Genomic DNA, 15,000 nt, shown 5'->3' on the forward strand with positions numbered 1-15,000 from the left:
GAGCCCAAAGAACCCGAGCGCGACTTGATATCATCATCACCGGGAGTAGCAGCATCGGCAACCTCACCACCACCATCATTACCAGTCCCAGGACACGCTGGGAGTCGTGTGCCCGTGTGTGATCAGCAACAGATCGTCCGGGGTCGCCGGTCGCCGGTCGCCGGTCGCCGGTCGCCGATCGGTCGAGTAAACCGGTTCCGCGGTTCCCGGTTTCGTTCGTTTTTTTTTCTGCTTCTCCCCAAACCATCCTCCTCCATCCACGTCGCAAGTGCATCTGGACACACGCGACCCCCGGTGGCAAGGATTATCTCCGTCGCCGAGTACCAACCGTTTCGTTTCGTTCCCAGCAGCAGCAGCAGCAGCAGCAGCAGACGCGAGGCCCCGAGTAAAAGTCATAACAATAACAATAAATTAAGCCCTCCACAACCGGACGGCGATGACCACGACCAGCATCAGCAGCAGCAGCAGCAAGTGCGTGTCCGCGCGCGCGCCCCCTAGCTATGCTTCGCTGCAATCAGTGTGTACGACGCGTGGCTCGCCCGGCGATGGGACGACGTGCAGTGGCTGAGTACCACCACCATCCCGCCTCCCTTTTCTTGTCCGTTCGGAGGGGGGCTTCTGTGGTCGCCACGCGAACGATCAGCATCCCAAAAACAAAAGGACGAACGGTTCCGTTCCGGACGGAGTGAGTGAGTGTCCCTGGTCGCAGTGCAAAAAGGGGGCTTGTTTCGTTTTATTATTTTCGCTCTTCACCACCATGCACCACCCTTTGGGGTGTCGTCTCACGGTTGATCATGTTACATGCAGCATAAAGCAGCAGAGAGGGCCAAGAGCCCTGCATGGTGTGGTAGTCACGCGCACCCCAACGACGAGCTCCATGTTTTCGAGCCCTTTTCTCGCGTTTCGTTCCGCCGTTGCGTTGTTGCGATGTTTTGCATGCGTCGTCCTCTTTGTCAGGTTCTTCTGTTTCTTTTGCTTCTGCTCCTGAACCATGCGCCAACCACGCGATACCGCGCGAGATCCACGCTTATCGTCGTCATGAGAAAACGGTCGCGTGGCTCGATCCCGATCCGGCGAGCACACCGCGCCGCCACCGCCCGGTTTGACCAGTTCGCGTGGAGCGGAGCACGGCGGAGCGGATTTGTCTCACCTTTCCCGCCGGCCAATCGGCTAACCATTCATCATCGATCGGTGATCGGTGCCCCTGTTGCTGCTGCTGGTGGCGGTGGTTCAGGGAGTGGAGATTCACGATCATCTTCGTGGTCGTCGTTGTCGTGGTTGAGGTCTGGTGCGATTCTGTCGCAGGTGCCGGGGCCACCAGCAAGCAAGCAAGCAAGGAGGAGGATGGTGGATGGAGTGAGGTGACTACATTCAGAACCGGTTCCTGGCGCGTCCTCGAATCTGCGGTCCGTCAATTCGCATCGAACGTCGCATCGGGGATCGTGGATCGTGGTTCTGGGAGTCATTCACGAGAGCGCAGGATGCTGCCACCTCGCCGGAGTGGACTACTACCTTCTCCTCCTCTTCCTCTTCTGCCATCTTCCCTCCGTGTGCCCCTTAATCGGATTAGTTATGCTGGGCAATCATCGTTTGCAAATGAGCCAGCGATCCAGTGCTCATCATGCCGGTCTAGTGGTGGCCTCTCTCTCTCTCTTTGTCTCTTTGTCTCTTTGTTTCTCTCTTCCTCTCTCTCTCTCTCTCTCTCTCTCTCTCTCTCTCTTACTATCTCTCTTACTATCTCTCTTTTTCGCACACTCAATCTCAATGCCAATCCGTCTTGATCTTGGCAATAAATTACCCCAAAGGAAGGAATACACTCGATCCTTTCTCACTCTCTCTCTCTCTTACATACTCTCTTTCTCTCTGTATCGCTCTCCCTCTCTTCCTCTCTCTTTCTCTCTCTCTCTCTCTCTCTCTTTGTTCAAGCGAATCCCGGGGTCCGCGGACGAATGTTATCTAAATTTTAAAATTTATTACCATCCTGAAGGCATCGTAAATCTACGTCGGAACCACACCGCGCATGGGAACCTCCAGCTTCGGCCACCAGCTTTGGCCACCAGTTGGTGCCCTTCCGCCACACTTCACCAGCCTGTTTCCAAAATCACGTTCCAACACAAAAAATAAGGCAAAAGGTCGACCAGCCGATGATCAAAACCAACTTCTGCTGCTGCTGCTACTACTTCTACTCCTCTACTAGACCCAGGCTAGTCTCTTGTGTGCCGGGGACGCCATTGACGATCGATCCCCTTGGGTCGACGGGACATTAATGCTCACGACGCCTTGGCACGCTCCTCTGGAAGCAGATGAGCTGTGTGCGTGCGTCCGTGCGTGCGTCCGAGCGTGTGTGATGGAAAGGTGTGAAACTGACCTCCCGACATGTCCGACCAGCGGTGGTGTGGGGACAGCGACCAACCTCCTGATGGATGGGTCCGACACGGAAAGGCAGTTCATCTATTTCCTTCGCCAGTTTGCTGATTTATGTGCGTGCAATGACCGCAGCCAGCACCAGCAGCAGCAGCAACGTCAATCGAAGGTAAAAGAGGGAAAAGGGGTGCTGTGAACACCGGAAACCCATGCCGCGACCGGACTCTGCTGGTCCGTGTTCGTGTGATCGTGACCGAGCGATCGCGCGCGCATCATCAGAGACCCGCCATCAGAGGTGTGAGGATAAGGGGCCACCTGTCACCTGCTGCTGCTGCTGCTGCTGTCTGGACGTCTTATCAGAAACCTTTGCGTCCTCTTCTCCTCCTCCTCCTCCTCCTTCTACTTCTAGGCTCTGCGTGATGGATCACGAGTGCATTAGAGAGGCGACTCACGCGAGCTCTCTAGAGGAGTTCAACCATAAATCAACCAAATGCACCACTTAACCGACCACTGTCCGACCACTCAGCATCCCAAATCCAGTTCTCCATCCAAGGCTGCTGCTGGTCAGCCATTTGCAGTGCATGATCCCCTGGGGGCTCCACAATTTCAAAGAAGGCAAAAAGCGACGTGCAGATCGGCAAAATCTTGGCCAAAAGCTTCTCATTATTATCAGAGGAGTGTGCCACACACCCGCTGGCTGCCACACTCTTCTTTCAGTCCACGACCGGGGACTAATGAAGATAAAGTCTTCATCGTCGTCGAAATCCCATTCATTTCGGTTCGATTTCGATCGCCGGTTCGGTGGTGCGATCTGAGGGGGGGATGAACGGGGTGCCTCGTCCTTTTCTCACGGCCCCCGATCGACGGGTGCGTAATCAGGGAACCACCCTGATGGACCCTGAACAACCCACCGAACCGAAGTCCAAAACGGATCGAACCCGAAAAGGCGGACACGGAGAAAGGCTCATTAAATTTTATGCTAATCTTCGTGCCTTGGGGGAGGGAGGAGGGACCGGTCGATCGTGATTCCCTCCCCGGTGTGTATGTGTGCTTTACTTGGTTACGAGGCAACCCCGCTATCATCATCGATATCGATGCCATGGCCTGCTGGCCCTGGAGTGGACCGACGACACATAAATGGACGATTTAAATCGAAGCGACAGGTCCGCACCACAGGTGGTGACGCCACCCAGTCCCAAAAGGGGTCTCTCTTTTTTCACTGCAGGCTCGCTTTGTTTTCTGTGCCGCATTTTAACCGCAACCATCCCCCAAACCCCACCCCACACAGGGGTGTGTTGGGGTCCATATGTTGTTGGCGATTTCATTCATAAAGTTCAACCGCACACTCGCGGGACCATGGAGCTCTAACGATGAGGGCCCTCTCTCTCTCTCTGTGCTTTCATTCATGGCATCCCTCCCGCGATGGGGTGCAAAAAGGGGTGAGGGGTCTGATGAAGTGGGGGGTTTGCGGTGCTACGCTGGGCTAATAATAAGCTTATAATTTATTCTAATCAATGGTCGTTGCGTTGTGCTGAGGGAGAGTTTCGGCGCAGAAGGGATGGCACGGGATGCTGCATGAAGAGCGAACATCCCTTTGGAGGGGTGGGGGAGAGATAGAAGGGGTGAGTGAGAGTGGACAGGACAGGAAAACGACGACACGACAGAGAATCGAATCGAAGAAAGCGGGCGGGGATGGCGGGATTGAAGAAGGCAAGCGAGCGTGTGTTTGATTAAAAAATTTGGAGAAAAAGCAACAACAAAAAAGCACACAGCGACAGGGAGGTGATTGTTTTTTTTTCCTCTGGCGAGTGCAAATCGTATCCCCCAACCCGATGGCCCCAATCGAATGGCGATCCGTTGCGCAATCGCCAGACTTTCGTCGATCATCTCCCCCCCCTTTGGCCTTTCTGGAATATGGACGCTAACGAGAAAGAGTGAGAGCACCTTTTTGGTTCATTAACGGGGGGAGGACTAACGTATTGGATATTCGTTTTTGGCATTCGTTTTTACGAACCATTTTGTGCTTTTTGGGCTGATGAACCTTTCAAGAATATATAAAAACAAAAACTCACGTTTTCAACAGGGGGTGCACATCGGTAACTTCAAGATAAACGAACGGATCGATTCAGTCTAAACATGGAGCACTTCAATTTCACTACAATTTTAACACTTTTTACATATATAAAAACGGGCAAGCCGTATGTTTTAAACACCTTTTTTTCATAATGAAGAATGTCTAACAGAACTACAAAACAATCCATGTGTCTTGCTTTGAACTTGGAGTGCAATTAATCGTTTATTATCTGCATAGCGCACTATGATCAACTATGGAACTATAGATATGGCCCACTAGATGCATCAGAAAAGTTCACTTTTTTAAATCATCAAGTAACCATAATTTGTTTCACATCGAAATGCCAAAAACAATTTCAAAAATGATGGTTGGCAAAACCTTTTCAAGATTTCATGAATAAATGAGCTATCGAAAGCGACCCAGACATGCCGGTCAATATTCTAGATCAATTGTTATAACTGTTTATTGAAATTTTCTTAGCGATTTTATGGGTGATGCGCAATCTTTAAAGTGTTCAATAATATTTATCGTTTAGCGGAATCATTGCCAGATGGATTGATGGATCCATTGCCCAGTATGGGCCATTTATTCTGACGTTGAAGTGATTGAGGGATTCAATTTTATCGCCTTTCGATTGATCAATCTTTCACTTTTGCCAACAAAACCGTTTTAATCACCACATTGTGTGATTTTCCTGAGTCTAGTAAGTAAGCTTGCTCTCGATATACCAAATGCTGAACATTTTACAAATCAACTTAAATTTTTATTCTGACAGCCGATTGAATGGTGTTACTTATGTTTCGGCTATCGATTATTAAGAAGAGCAAAATATGATCTATAACATTAAACCAAATCTACGATGATCCAGCATGAAACTACGATCAGTATAATAAAAAAAATTGGGCTTGACTTTCCTCTTCCCCAAAAATTTCTTAGCTAGTGTTCTAAAATCGACAGTGGCTCCCCATAAGATAAGCAAAAAAAATAACCCCGAATAATTGACGCCACTAGTTCAAGTCGATCGATAATTGAAAGACCTCCTCACCTCACTTCACCTACCAACAGCCCTGGCCGGGGTGGCCAGTTAATGCCGCACTTGTTACGTGCGAACGACGTGTTGGAGACCGGACGCAGCATACGGGATGGCGATGGAGGTTGGCCGAGCTAGACATCACGGTCTGTGTCTGTGTCTGTGGGTATGCGTAGTAGAGAAGGTAGAACAGCGGGACAGAGCAAAACGACGGAAAACAACTGGAGAGGATGTATCATAAATTTTGTGACTCTATTTACATATCTCGCTCCGGCCATCAGCGGCCACACAGCAGCGCCGCTCCACACCACACCACGGGGGCTGCTCGGTGGGCTCTCTCTTCCTCCTCTGCTCTTTATCCCCAACCCCCGTTGGATGGCCTGCCTCTCGCCTCCATGAAGGGTTTACGACCGGACGACACAACCCTTCACTTCCTTCCACTTGGCCTCGTGTCTGTGGTGCGGCCACAATCCACACACATACACACTCGCTCTCACCTCCGAGCCCCCCCCCCCTCGCAATGGCCAAAAAGCCCAGCATACGGCAATGGCATCGGGGCTTCGCTCGCCGCCAGTGCGCGATCGTGCGCCACTTAGCCACCGTCACCGCTCTGCTCTGGTCTGGTCTGGTCTGGCCTTCGGTTCTCTGCCTTTTCTATCCCTCCCCTCCTTTTGGCCACAACATCATTCAGTAGCCAGCAGCAGCAGCAGCATCGAGAGACTACAAAACGGTGCTACGGTGCTGGAGCTTTCGCGCTCAGATGCTGCTTGGTGCTGATGGGTTTGTCTGTGACCATAACTGAAAACCAACGACGGAGAGAGGAAGCAGGGAGTGTGGTTGGGGTTGGTTAAAAGCCACATACACACAGCATCGTGAGGGGAAAAGGGGGTGGCGATGATGGGAAGGGCGATTTCATTCAGCAAAAGCAAGAAACAAAACACAGGGCCGGGCCGGACTGGGCTCCATTCAGCTCTAGCCAGCAAGCAGCCATTTTCATTCATGAATTTTCTCGCGAGCCACATATGCAGCAGCCCCCAACCCTCCGCGGGGGGGGGGGGGGGGGGGGGGTGCGATAGGGCGCCACCGTCATCTAATGATGAAAGGGGTCATCTCGGTGGTGGTGTGCGTCATTTCCATGTGTTGTGGCCGATTGTCCGAAGAAGAGCCTCTCTCTCTCTCTCTCTCTCTGGCGACCACTGTGATCGGTCGATCACGGATCGGTTAACAGGAAGCATCCTCTTCCTATAGCGCCGTTGCGCCGTTGCGCCGTTATCATCATCATCATCGATGAATGAAGATATCGAGGCACGACAATCATCTTTATGTGTCTTTCCATTTCGTGGAAGCTCAGCAGGCGCGGCTTCTTGCACACTGACAGTTCTCAGTTCTCGCGATCGCAGCGCGCCTTCCCCATTTATCCCCCTTGAATATTTATTGTCCTCTGGAGTGGCCGCCGTTGGTCCGTTTGGCCGGTTTTTGTTGTTTTGCTGTTTTTGTTTCATTGATTGCACCCAACAACCTGATTCTCTCGCATCGGAGGATCACGCAGACTCTGGCTGTGGCTCCCAAACACCCCACCGGTGGGCGCGCTCCGCTTTGCGCGAGATTATTTTCCTAAATATCGAATTAGCATTTTACGGCGCGTCGATCGTATACGATCGCTGCGCGCTGGCAGTGAAGCAATTAAATCAGCCACAACGACACCCGCCACGGTGACTCCACGGTGCGCGGTGTGTGCTCCGACGGTTAGTCGCCGGTCGGTGGCGGCAGTTTGTCATGAATATTTAATTGATCTGCTTGTTTCTGAAGTCCGATCTGAGGTGGGAGTGGGCCGTTCCCCGGTCGATCATAAGCCATCCAGCATCGATAAGGATTATCGACGAAATTGAAAGACAGAAAGACAGAAAGAGAGAGTGAGATGAAAGACCGTGGCAGCTTCCAAGGAATTGGCATCGTAACTAATCAGTTGTCGAGCATAATCGCGATTCTGCGGCCCTACAAAGATCATTTACATCGAATAAACAGGGAATAGGGAAGTCTGGGTGTCCATTTCTCATCCGTCGGTGCGTGTCTGGCTCGCCATCGTAAAAAGTGCGCCGGCGCGACACACAACACCACCGTGTCCGCCCCGTGTCCGGTCTGCGGTAGTTCCGGGGGGCCGAAAAACAAAAAAAAAGTGCGTAATAATTGCGCACGCTCGCGCCCACTGTCGCGCCAGGTGTGGTCGTTAAACGCGAAATGGCGTTCGGTGGGACCCCGGGGGCGGCCCTTTTACGGACCCGTAGGAAACACATGTTATACCACCGGCCGGACAAGCGGCGGCCTAACAGTACTTGCGTGCAGCGAATAGCCAAACGCGACCGCAGCGCAAAGCAGCTTTTTGATTGAAGTTAACGATCGAACTGGGTGCCGGGCACGGATGGCTTCTCCGTGAGTAGTGCGAGACCAAAAGACACGATCGTGATCGAGAGGAAGCGGAGGACGCTCGATGAAGCCTTTTTCAATGCACCGGGGGCCCCCCAAAGGGCGCGATGTTTACGTTTCGTTGTCGTCTTGCCCCCCAAAAATTCTAAACAAACCAGCAACACGATCATCGTGCTCTCTCTCTCTCTATCCCCCTCGCTGTCTGTCATTACCCGTGGCGCTCATAAATCGATCAACAAATCATCAAATTAGTACACCGATTATCGATCATGTTCCTCGATGCTCTGGGGTGTGCACACAACACAAACCAAGCCAAGAGGCTACTTCTGCTGCTGGTGATGCGTAACTGGTCGTCAATTGCGATTGAATCCCACGCACAAAATACACCTCGTTATGCCCACCACAGCAGTGTGTGAGCCACCACAACGTCCGATAATGATGATAATCGATCACCAATTGACCCTCGGTAGCTCTCTTGGACAGAGATTCCTCTTTATTCTCTCCGCGTGCCATGTCTGTCTCTGTGTGTTTTGGTTTTTATTTTTTTCGATAAACAAATACCACCCGTGGAACATGCCACATGCTACCTGAGAGGCTACCAAAGTCGTGTCCGTGTTCATTAGCATCCTTGAAGAGCGTTATCCAACGTCTGGGCTTTGGACGATTCCCGATAAGCTTCGATTCTGCGACAAGCGTGGTCCCCTTCGAGAGTGGCCCCTTGCCGATGGGTTTTTGGGTGGCTAATTAGCGCTACAAATCTACGGAAGGCCACCATCGTCGTCGTTGGCGCCGACACGATAGGGGAACTGTTGATGTAGCGACTCGATAGCACCGGGAGCAGCAGCAGCGAGCGTGATCAACGACGTCCTGCAGGAGCTGGCACCCTCTCTGCGTACCGGCAGCGATCTAGCCCGCCAGCTAACCAGCTAACTAGCTAGCGGGCCAGAGAGTTCTTCATCATCGGAACGAAAGGAGAGTGGAGTCTGTTGGCATCGAAGACGTGGAGCGCCCTCTGCTAGGCGCATATTGATTGATTTAAATGAAAATGTTTTCATTCCCAGCTCTGTCTGGTGTGTGTCTGCGTAATGTCATCACTGGACCCCCTGCCTAAGGGGGAGGGAGACTCCAGCCCCCACCGCGGAACTGCTGACACAGCACGAGTCCTGACGAGATGATGATCGAGACGATCGAGGAACCGGCGAACGAACGAACGAAACGAACGAACAATTAGCTGGAGCATCACGAGCATACATCGGAGTGAGTGAGCGCGTGATCGTGCGCGGGATCGCAAGATAACGCGAATGATGATGATGCTCCGGCTGCTGTTATTGAACGCCACCACTCGCGAGAGGCCCCCTAATTGATATTTCCGATCCAAGGGTCCGTGTACGTCGCTCTCTCTCTCTCTCTCTCTCTCTCTCTCTCTCTCTCTCTCTCTTTCTCTCTCTCTCTCTCTCTCTTCGCGGATTATCCGGACCGGTGCTGACTGGGTGGACTCTGGATGCTGCTTCTCGTGTTTACCACAAACGGGGCGCTCGCTGGTGCCACCAAATCATTCTGATGTTCTCTAATGATCGTTTCGGTTGACAGCATCGCATCCAACATGGCGCCACAATCGACGACGATCGCCTCGGGGAGGGATTATTAAAGATCAAGACATGTTTAAATAAAACCGATAAAGATCAACGCCACGATGCGACGAACAACAACTACGACGACGACCAGGAGTGATTGATGCAAGTAATAATCGAACGATCGCCAACGTCGTCCACACGTCGGTGGTGGTGTGCTGGATTCTATAAATTCAACATTTTGATGATCATTTTCGGTGGCTTCTGGTCCTGGGCCCTCGGGGCAGGTGACTTGTTTGTGTGTCTCACGCATCTCTCGAGAGGCTTTTCGCGGGAAGGCTGCGGCGCACCTAATGAGGATGTTTTTTTCGGGGGCACTCGGTGGTTGGCACAAAAACCAAACCACAAACCAAACATCCCCCCCACCAAAGCCTTTTCTACTCTGTCTCTCGCTCTTTCTATCTCTCTCTCTGTCAATGTCGTTGTGCTCTCTAATGATCAGCACAAATGAAGTTGTTAAGCTCATTATCAATCTATTTCGATCCGCCCGACATCAATCAGTAGCGTAGGGGTGGAGAGGCTAGGCTCGTGCAATCGAATGTCAATTGTAATGGCTTAAGACGTTGAAAGACGCTGTCCTCTGTGTGTGCAAAAACAAGCTGCCAACCACCATCAAAGCGAAAGCACCAGTCGCCAAAGTGCAGCAGCAGCACCAGCAGCAGCAGCACCAAGGCTAATCGAACGAGAAAGAAACCGATTTCGTAGTGACAGGATCGGACGGTGGGAGGGAACGAACCCGTAGAGACAGGCGAGCAAGATCCGCATCATCCCCTGATCCGCTACAGGATCCTCGATCCTCCGCCCTTAATCTCGCCCCCCACGGTCGCACGGCGCAAAAAAGAAAAAGATACGGGAATAAAAACGGACGACGGCCAGATTAACTGCAATTAATCTGTGGCCGGGGGTCGCAACTACACACTCGCAAACGTACGCGCAGAGAACGCTAATGGGTTATAAGGAAACGCGAACGCGAAAGACAGAGAGAAAGAGAGAGTGGCGGACAGGCCGGAGCGGAAGGAAGTTCCGTACGATAGCGACCAGATAAAGCCGTATAAGCGATGGAACGGGAAAGAAGAGGGAACGCATCGCCACGCCATGCCACGCTGTACTACGATCGCGGCATCAGCCCAGCAGATCGCGGCCGCAGCATCAATGAAGGTTAAGGCCCGCTGCTCTCCGTGGCGAGCAGAGCAGAGGAAACCTGACGCGGAGGTGTGCGGCACAGTGGCATCGGCAGCAGGCGGCAGTGATAAACCTCGAGCAGCTCGAGATAAGACTCGACGGAAAGGCAATGCCGCGCCACGTCGCAACCGCTGATGATGATGATGATGATGAGATTCTCTTGAATCGCTTCTGTCACTGTCTCCCTCTCTCTCTCTCGGTCGAGCCTCGAGCTGAACACACAGAGAGACAGTGGCCCTTCCCCCCTTTGCCGCCAATTGCATCTAGCGAGCGCGAAAGCGAAGAAGTCGTTCGTCGCAAAGCATCAAAGCATGAATGGAATGGATGAATGAAACGCGCAAAACTCGCCACTCGGTCCCATTCGCTACGGTGTTGGCGCGGCTCTTACGAGGCCGGTAGCTCGCGGACTGTGGCTGCTGCTGCCGCTGGTGCTGCTGATCTTTCCATTCATAAAGATCAATCAAGCGTAGTGCTGCCCTTCGCCTCGTGTAGTGACAACAGGGCAAAGGCAGAGGCCACTGTCACGAGATAAGGCAACGGGGAATAGCATCGAGGGTGAGTGAGTAAGCGAGAGATAACGAGACCGGATTGGATTAAGCTCGGGGGAGGAAATGACGTTTCAACGTGACGCGCGCGCCCGCGCTCCTCTTGCTTGACCACCGCCGCCGTCGTCCAGTGGCAGTAGAGTGAGCGTAATGCACTCGAGCGCGGAATAACGCTGCGCTAATGACCGGTTGCACAGCACCACTGGTTGCTGGCACGGACGGACGGCCCGTGATGACAGACGTACCGGGGGGAGCGGTCTAAACCTCCACTTTGTTGGATGTAGCTAGAGTAAAATGTTTCATTAAACGGCAACTTAGTTGCTAGCTAATAAGTCTCGCAGTAAAGCGTATTCTGGCACTTTCCGCCGTTCGAGTTTTTCCACACACAGCCAAAATTTTCGCGCGAAAATCCTTATAGGATGCTAAGGATTTTTATAGCCTGCTCTAGCAGCCTATAAAAATTCTCTAGCAGCCTATAAAAATCCTTAGCATCCTATAAGGATTTTCGCGCGAAAATTTTGGCTGGGTGTGGAAAAACTCTTCCGCCGAGACTACATTAGCCGTTGGACGAAATTTAAAACAACTCGAATCGAATTCGAGCTGTGCATATGATTGCCTACAATCGGGGACATAGATTCGAGCACTCTGCTGTCGAGCAGACTTGTGCGCAATTTCGAGCACTTTTGCGACCAACGGCTCGTCGTTTAAGGCCTCTACAAACCGAGCACGTAACGCTGCGTACGTTGTGGAGGCCTTTAGTTTAGTGGAGTTTAGGTAAAGGCTTAACTTCCTTCTTTCCTTCCTTCCTTCCACTTCCTACCTGAGGAATCTAGGGGACCAAGTATTGCCTGGTTTGAACGATTGGGGATCGTCAGCGAATACTGCGCCAGCCGGAACTCTATCACTGCTTAGTGTCCCAAGTTCAACTTACTCATCAATCATAAGATTCCACTACAAATGCGTAAGGTTTCGTGTCAACTTGAAAGCCAGATAAAAATTACAGAAAATATAGCAACGCTCATCCTTCCTTCTGCTGCTGCGTGTCTTGATCGCTCGCGTATCGATCGCGCGCCCCTATCGAACCAATGCGAAGGATAATTATTTCAAATTATCTTCATTATTAAAACGCCTAGCAGCATCACCAGCAGAGGAGGTACCCGAGAGCACCCCAAGTCTAGTTTATGCCCACCGGTCACCGTTGGGTTCGGGACGAAAGGACCGGAACGGAACGGAATGAGAGAAAATGTTTAATAGCCTCAGAATCTCCTCCCCAGAGACTGGACCTGCTGCACGGATAGAAATAAGCGAACAGCAAAACTTGTCTTGCCAGTCCGGTGTATAATTAGGCGGACCGATCATAGCAATTGGACCTCTCTAGCCCGAACGATCGGCAGGTAGAATGGACGTAATGTTTCCGAACCGAAAGACCAACAACCGCGATCGGGCGAAGAGCAGAAGAGCGACCTTCGAGCGAGCGACAGTCCGGCAAAAGGATATGTTTCTTCGATTCCGATTCCACATTCTGACGACAGACAACTGCGCTAACCGGACAGCACACACGCGTGCACGGAGTGGAAGGAATCTCAAATATCATGGTCAATGGTGGTTATCAGGCACACCAGGCAACGCCCAAGCCGACAAGGGCAATAATCAAAACGGAAGCGATGACCCTCAACACGCACAAGCGGGATCACAAAAGTTACCGAGTAAGGTTGACCCAATATACCAGTCCCACGATTATTAGCGAGTCATGCCCTGCGTAAGGCGGCGCTATCTTTACGACACCTCAATCAACAGGCCTCTCGCTTCCTAATTCATATTGGATGGATGTAAATTCCATCACTCGCGCTCGCGGTGTCGACCGTGGTATCGTTATTTTCCGTTTCTTAATCCCGTCCGCGTTACTCGCGCATCACGCCCGCGATGCGATACTCCTGTTGCTCCTTGGGTAGTACACCCCCGATAGCACTTATTGTTCAACGTAATCTTTACAGGTTTAACTGCTTTATTGTACCCCCGGGAGCAGGCTAGCTGGAGGCCCACTACCAAATCGACATCGAAAGTAACGGCCCTCGCACGGGCTAGACTCGCGCACCTGTATCGGTTCGCTACGATCTAATCAAATATCCGGACGAGGACCACGAGCGGCGTGCGATACTCTCCGAGCTCGAGCGGAAAAAAAGGTTACAAGATTGTGCGCCACTCCGGCATCGAAATCAGTCCTCTGAAGCCACTCCTGAAGTGAAAATGTTTGTCAAGTTTCTCCTGTTTGCCGCGGTGGCCCAGCTGGCCTGTGCCCAGCAGCCGTGGGATGTGCTGGTTGAGTTCGGGACCAACTTCAGCACGCTAGCGCTCGACACGCAGGGCGAGATCTCGGAGCTGTACGAGTTCAACGGGCAGGTCATCCGGGAGTTCAACCGTGTGCTGCTGCTCGAGCTGGGCCGCATGGTACCGGAGCTGCGGGAAGCCGATGCCGCGTTTGTCCAGCAGATCGAATCGGCCGACGGGGTCGACGCTGAGTGCGTCGAGTACGTGCAGGAGCTGCGTGAGCTGTTCCTGTTGTTCCAGAACTGGGACATCCAGGACTGTGCGTACTACGCGCACAACGATCTGCAGCAGGACAGCGTGACCCGTTTCCTGCCGTACGCCATCACCTTCCTGTCGGAGAACACGCGCTCCATCAGCCAGGTGATCGAGACGCTCGGTCGCCGCAACCTGCTCGACATCGAGGGTGTTGTGGATGAGCTGGACGAGGAATGGGACTACTACCAGGTGCTGGCCGTTTCGTTCAGTGACTTCCTGTACGACGAGATCCTGCTCCACGCCCAGGTTGCCGATCGTGTCTTTGAGCGTCTGGTGGAGTGCCGCGAGACGGCGGTCTTCATGCAGGAATCGGATCACGAGTACATCCTAAGCTATCTGGAAGATAACTGCGAATAAAGCATCTCCGATCCGATCACGCCATCGTATCACTGTCCTCTGCTGCCCGTGTGCGAGTAGAGGGAGATAACATAAACTGCAGGCCCCCTCATCATACCCCCCTCAAGCCGTTGCGCCGAAATTAGCTTCACCATTTGAACGCGTTTTATCACTTCTGTTGCCTCTTGCGTAATCGCTGATCACTGAGCACGGGGAGAGAGCATCACGAAATTGGCCACAATTTATGCCCAGCCATTCATCAATTGACCACCGTAAGCTCCTCTCGCGAGGAGTAGCCGCAGCACCATCATCATCATTTTGCATAAAACACACCCTACCTCTCCCCCACTCGCTCGTTCGCTCGCTCAATTGACGCTAATCATGGCTGTTTGGTGGGAATTGAGAGAAAACAGTGGGGAAGGTGGGTAGGATTGGGGGGAAAGGGTCGAAGGGGAAGGCACACATCATTATCTGGCCCACTTACCGAGTGATGCTTCGGGATCGGACAGATCCGACAGGCTGGGCACCTTCTGCATGTTCCGCATCGGCCCATCGTCCAGCGGCTCCTGTTTCAGCTGGATCGGACCGAGATCACCATCGCAGCCCTGCCAAAAAAAAAATGGAAAGAAAAAGGATGATGAGAATGAGTCGTTGTTGTGGTTTTGTGAGTCGCCTATTTTCGGCAATCGGCTTCAGGCTTCCGGTCGGTCGGTTCTCGATCTTCAACCGCAAAAACCACCACGACACAGCCCACAGCATCGAATGACGCGAATTGCTCTCGATGGTGAATCATGGGCCGGGGGCGTGGAGCCTCCCTTTTAGGGACTGGGA

General features: G+C 52.4%; 1 protein-coding gene across 4 annotated transcripts in view; it reads right to left on the reverse strand.

Moving 5' to 3' along the window:
- Positions 1-15,000, reverse strand: part of LOC126581523 (ETS-like protein pointed) — a 108,582-nt gene that overhangs the window by 77,564 nt on the left and 16,018 nt on the right. For all 4 annotated transcript variants that reach the window (XM_050245233.1, XM_050245235.1, XM_050245234.1 and 1 more), the window contains exon 4: positions 14,654-14,774. In XM_050245233.1, coding sequence (XP_050101190.1) covers positions 14,654-14,774 — 121 coding nt within the window. The remainder of the gene's footprint in view (positions 1-14,653; positions 14,775-15,000) is intronic.

The sequence above is a fragment of the Anopheles aquasalis genome, chromosome 2 (assembly GCF_943734665.1).
Source record: "Anopheles aquasalis chromosome 2, idAnoAquaMG_Q_19, whole genome shotgun sequence".
Taxonomy (NCBI): Eukaryota; Metazoa; Arthropoda; class Insecta; order Diptera; family Culicidae; genus Anopheles; species Anopheles aquasalis.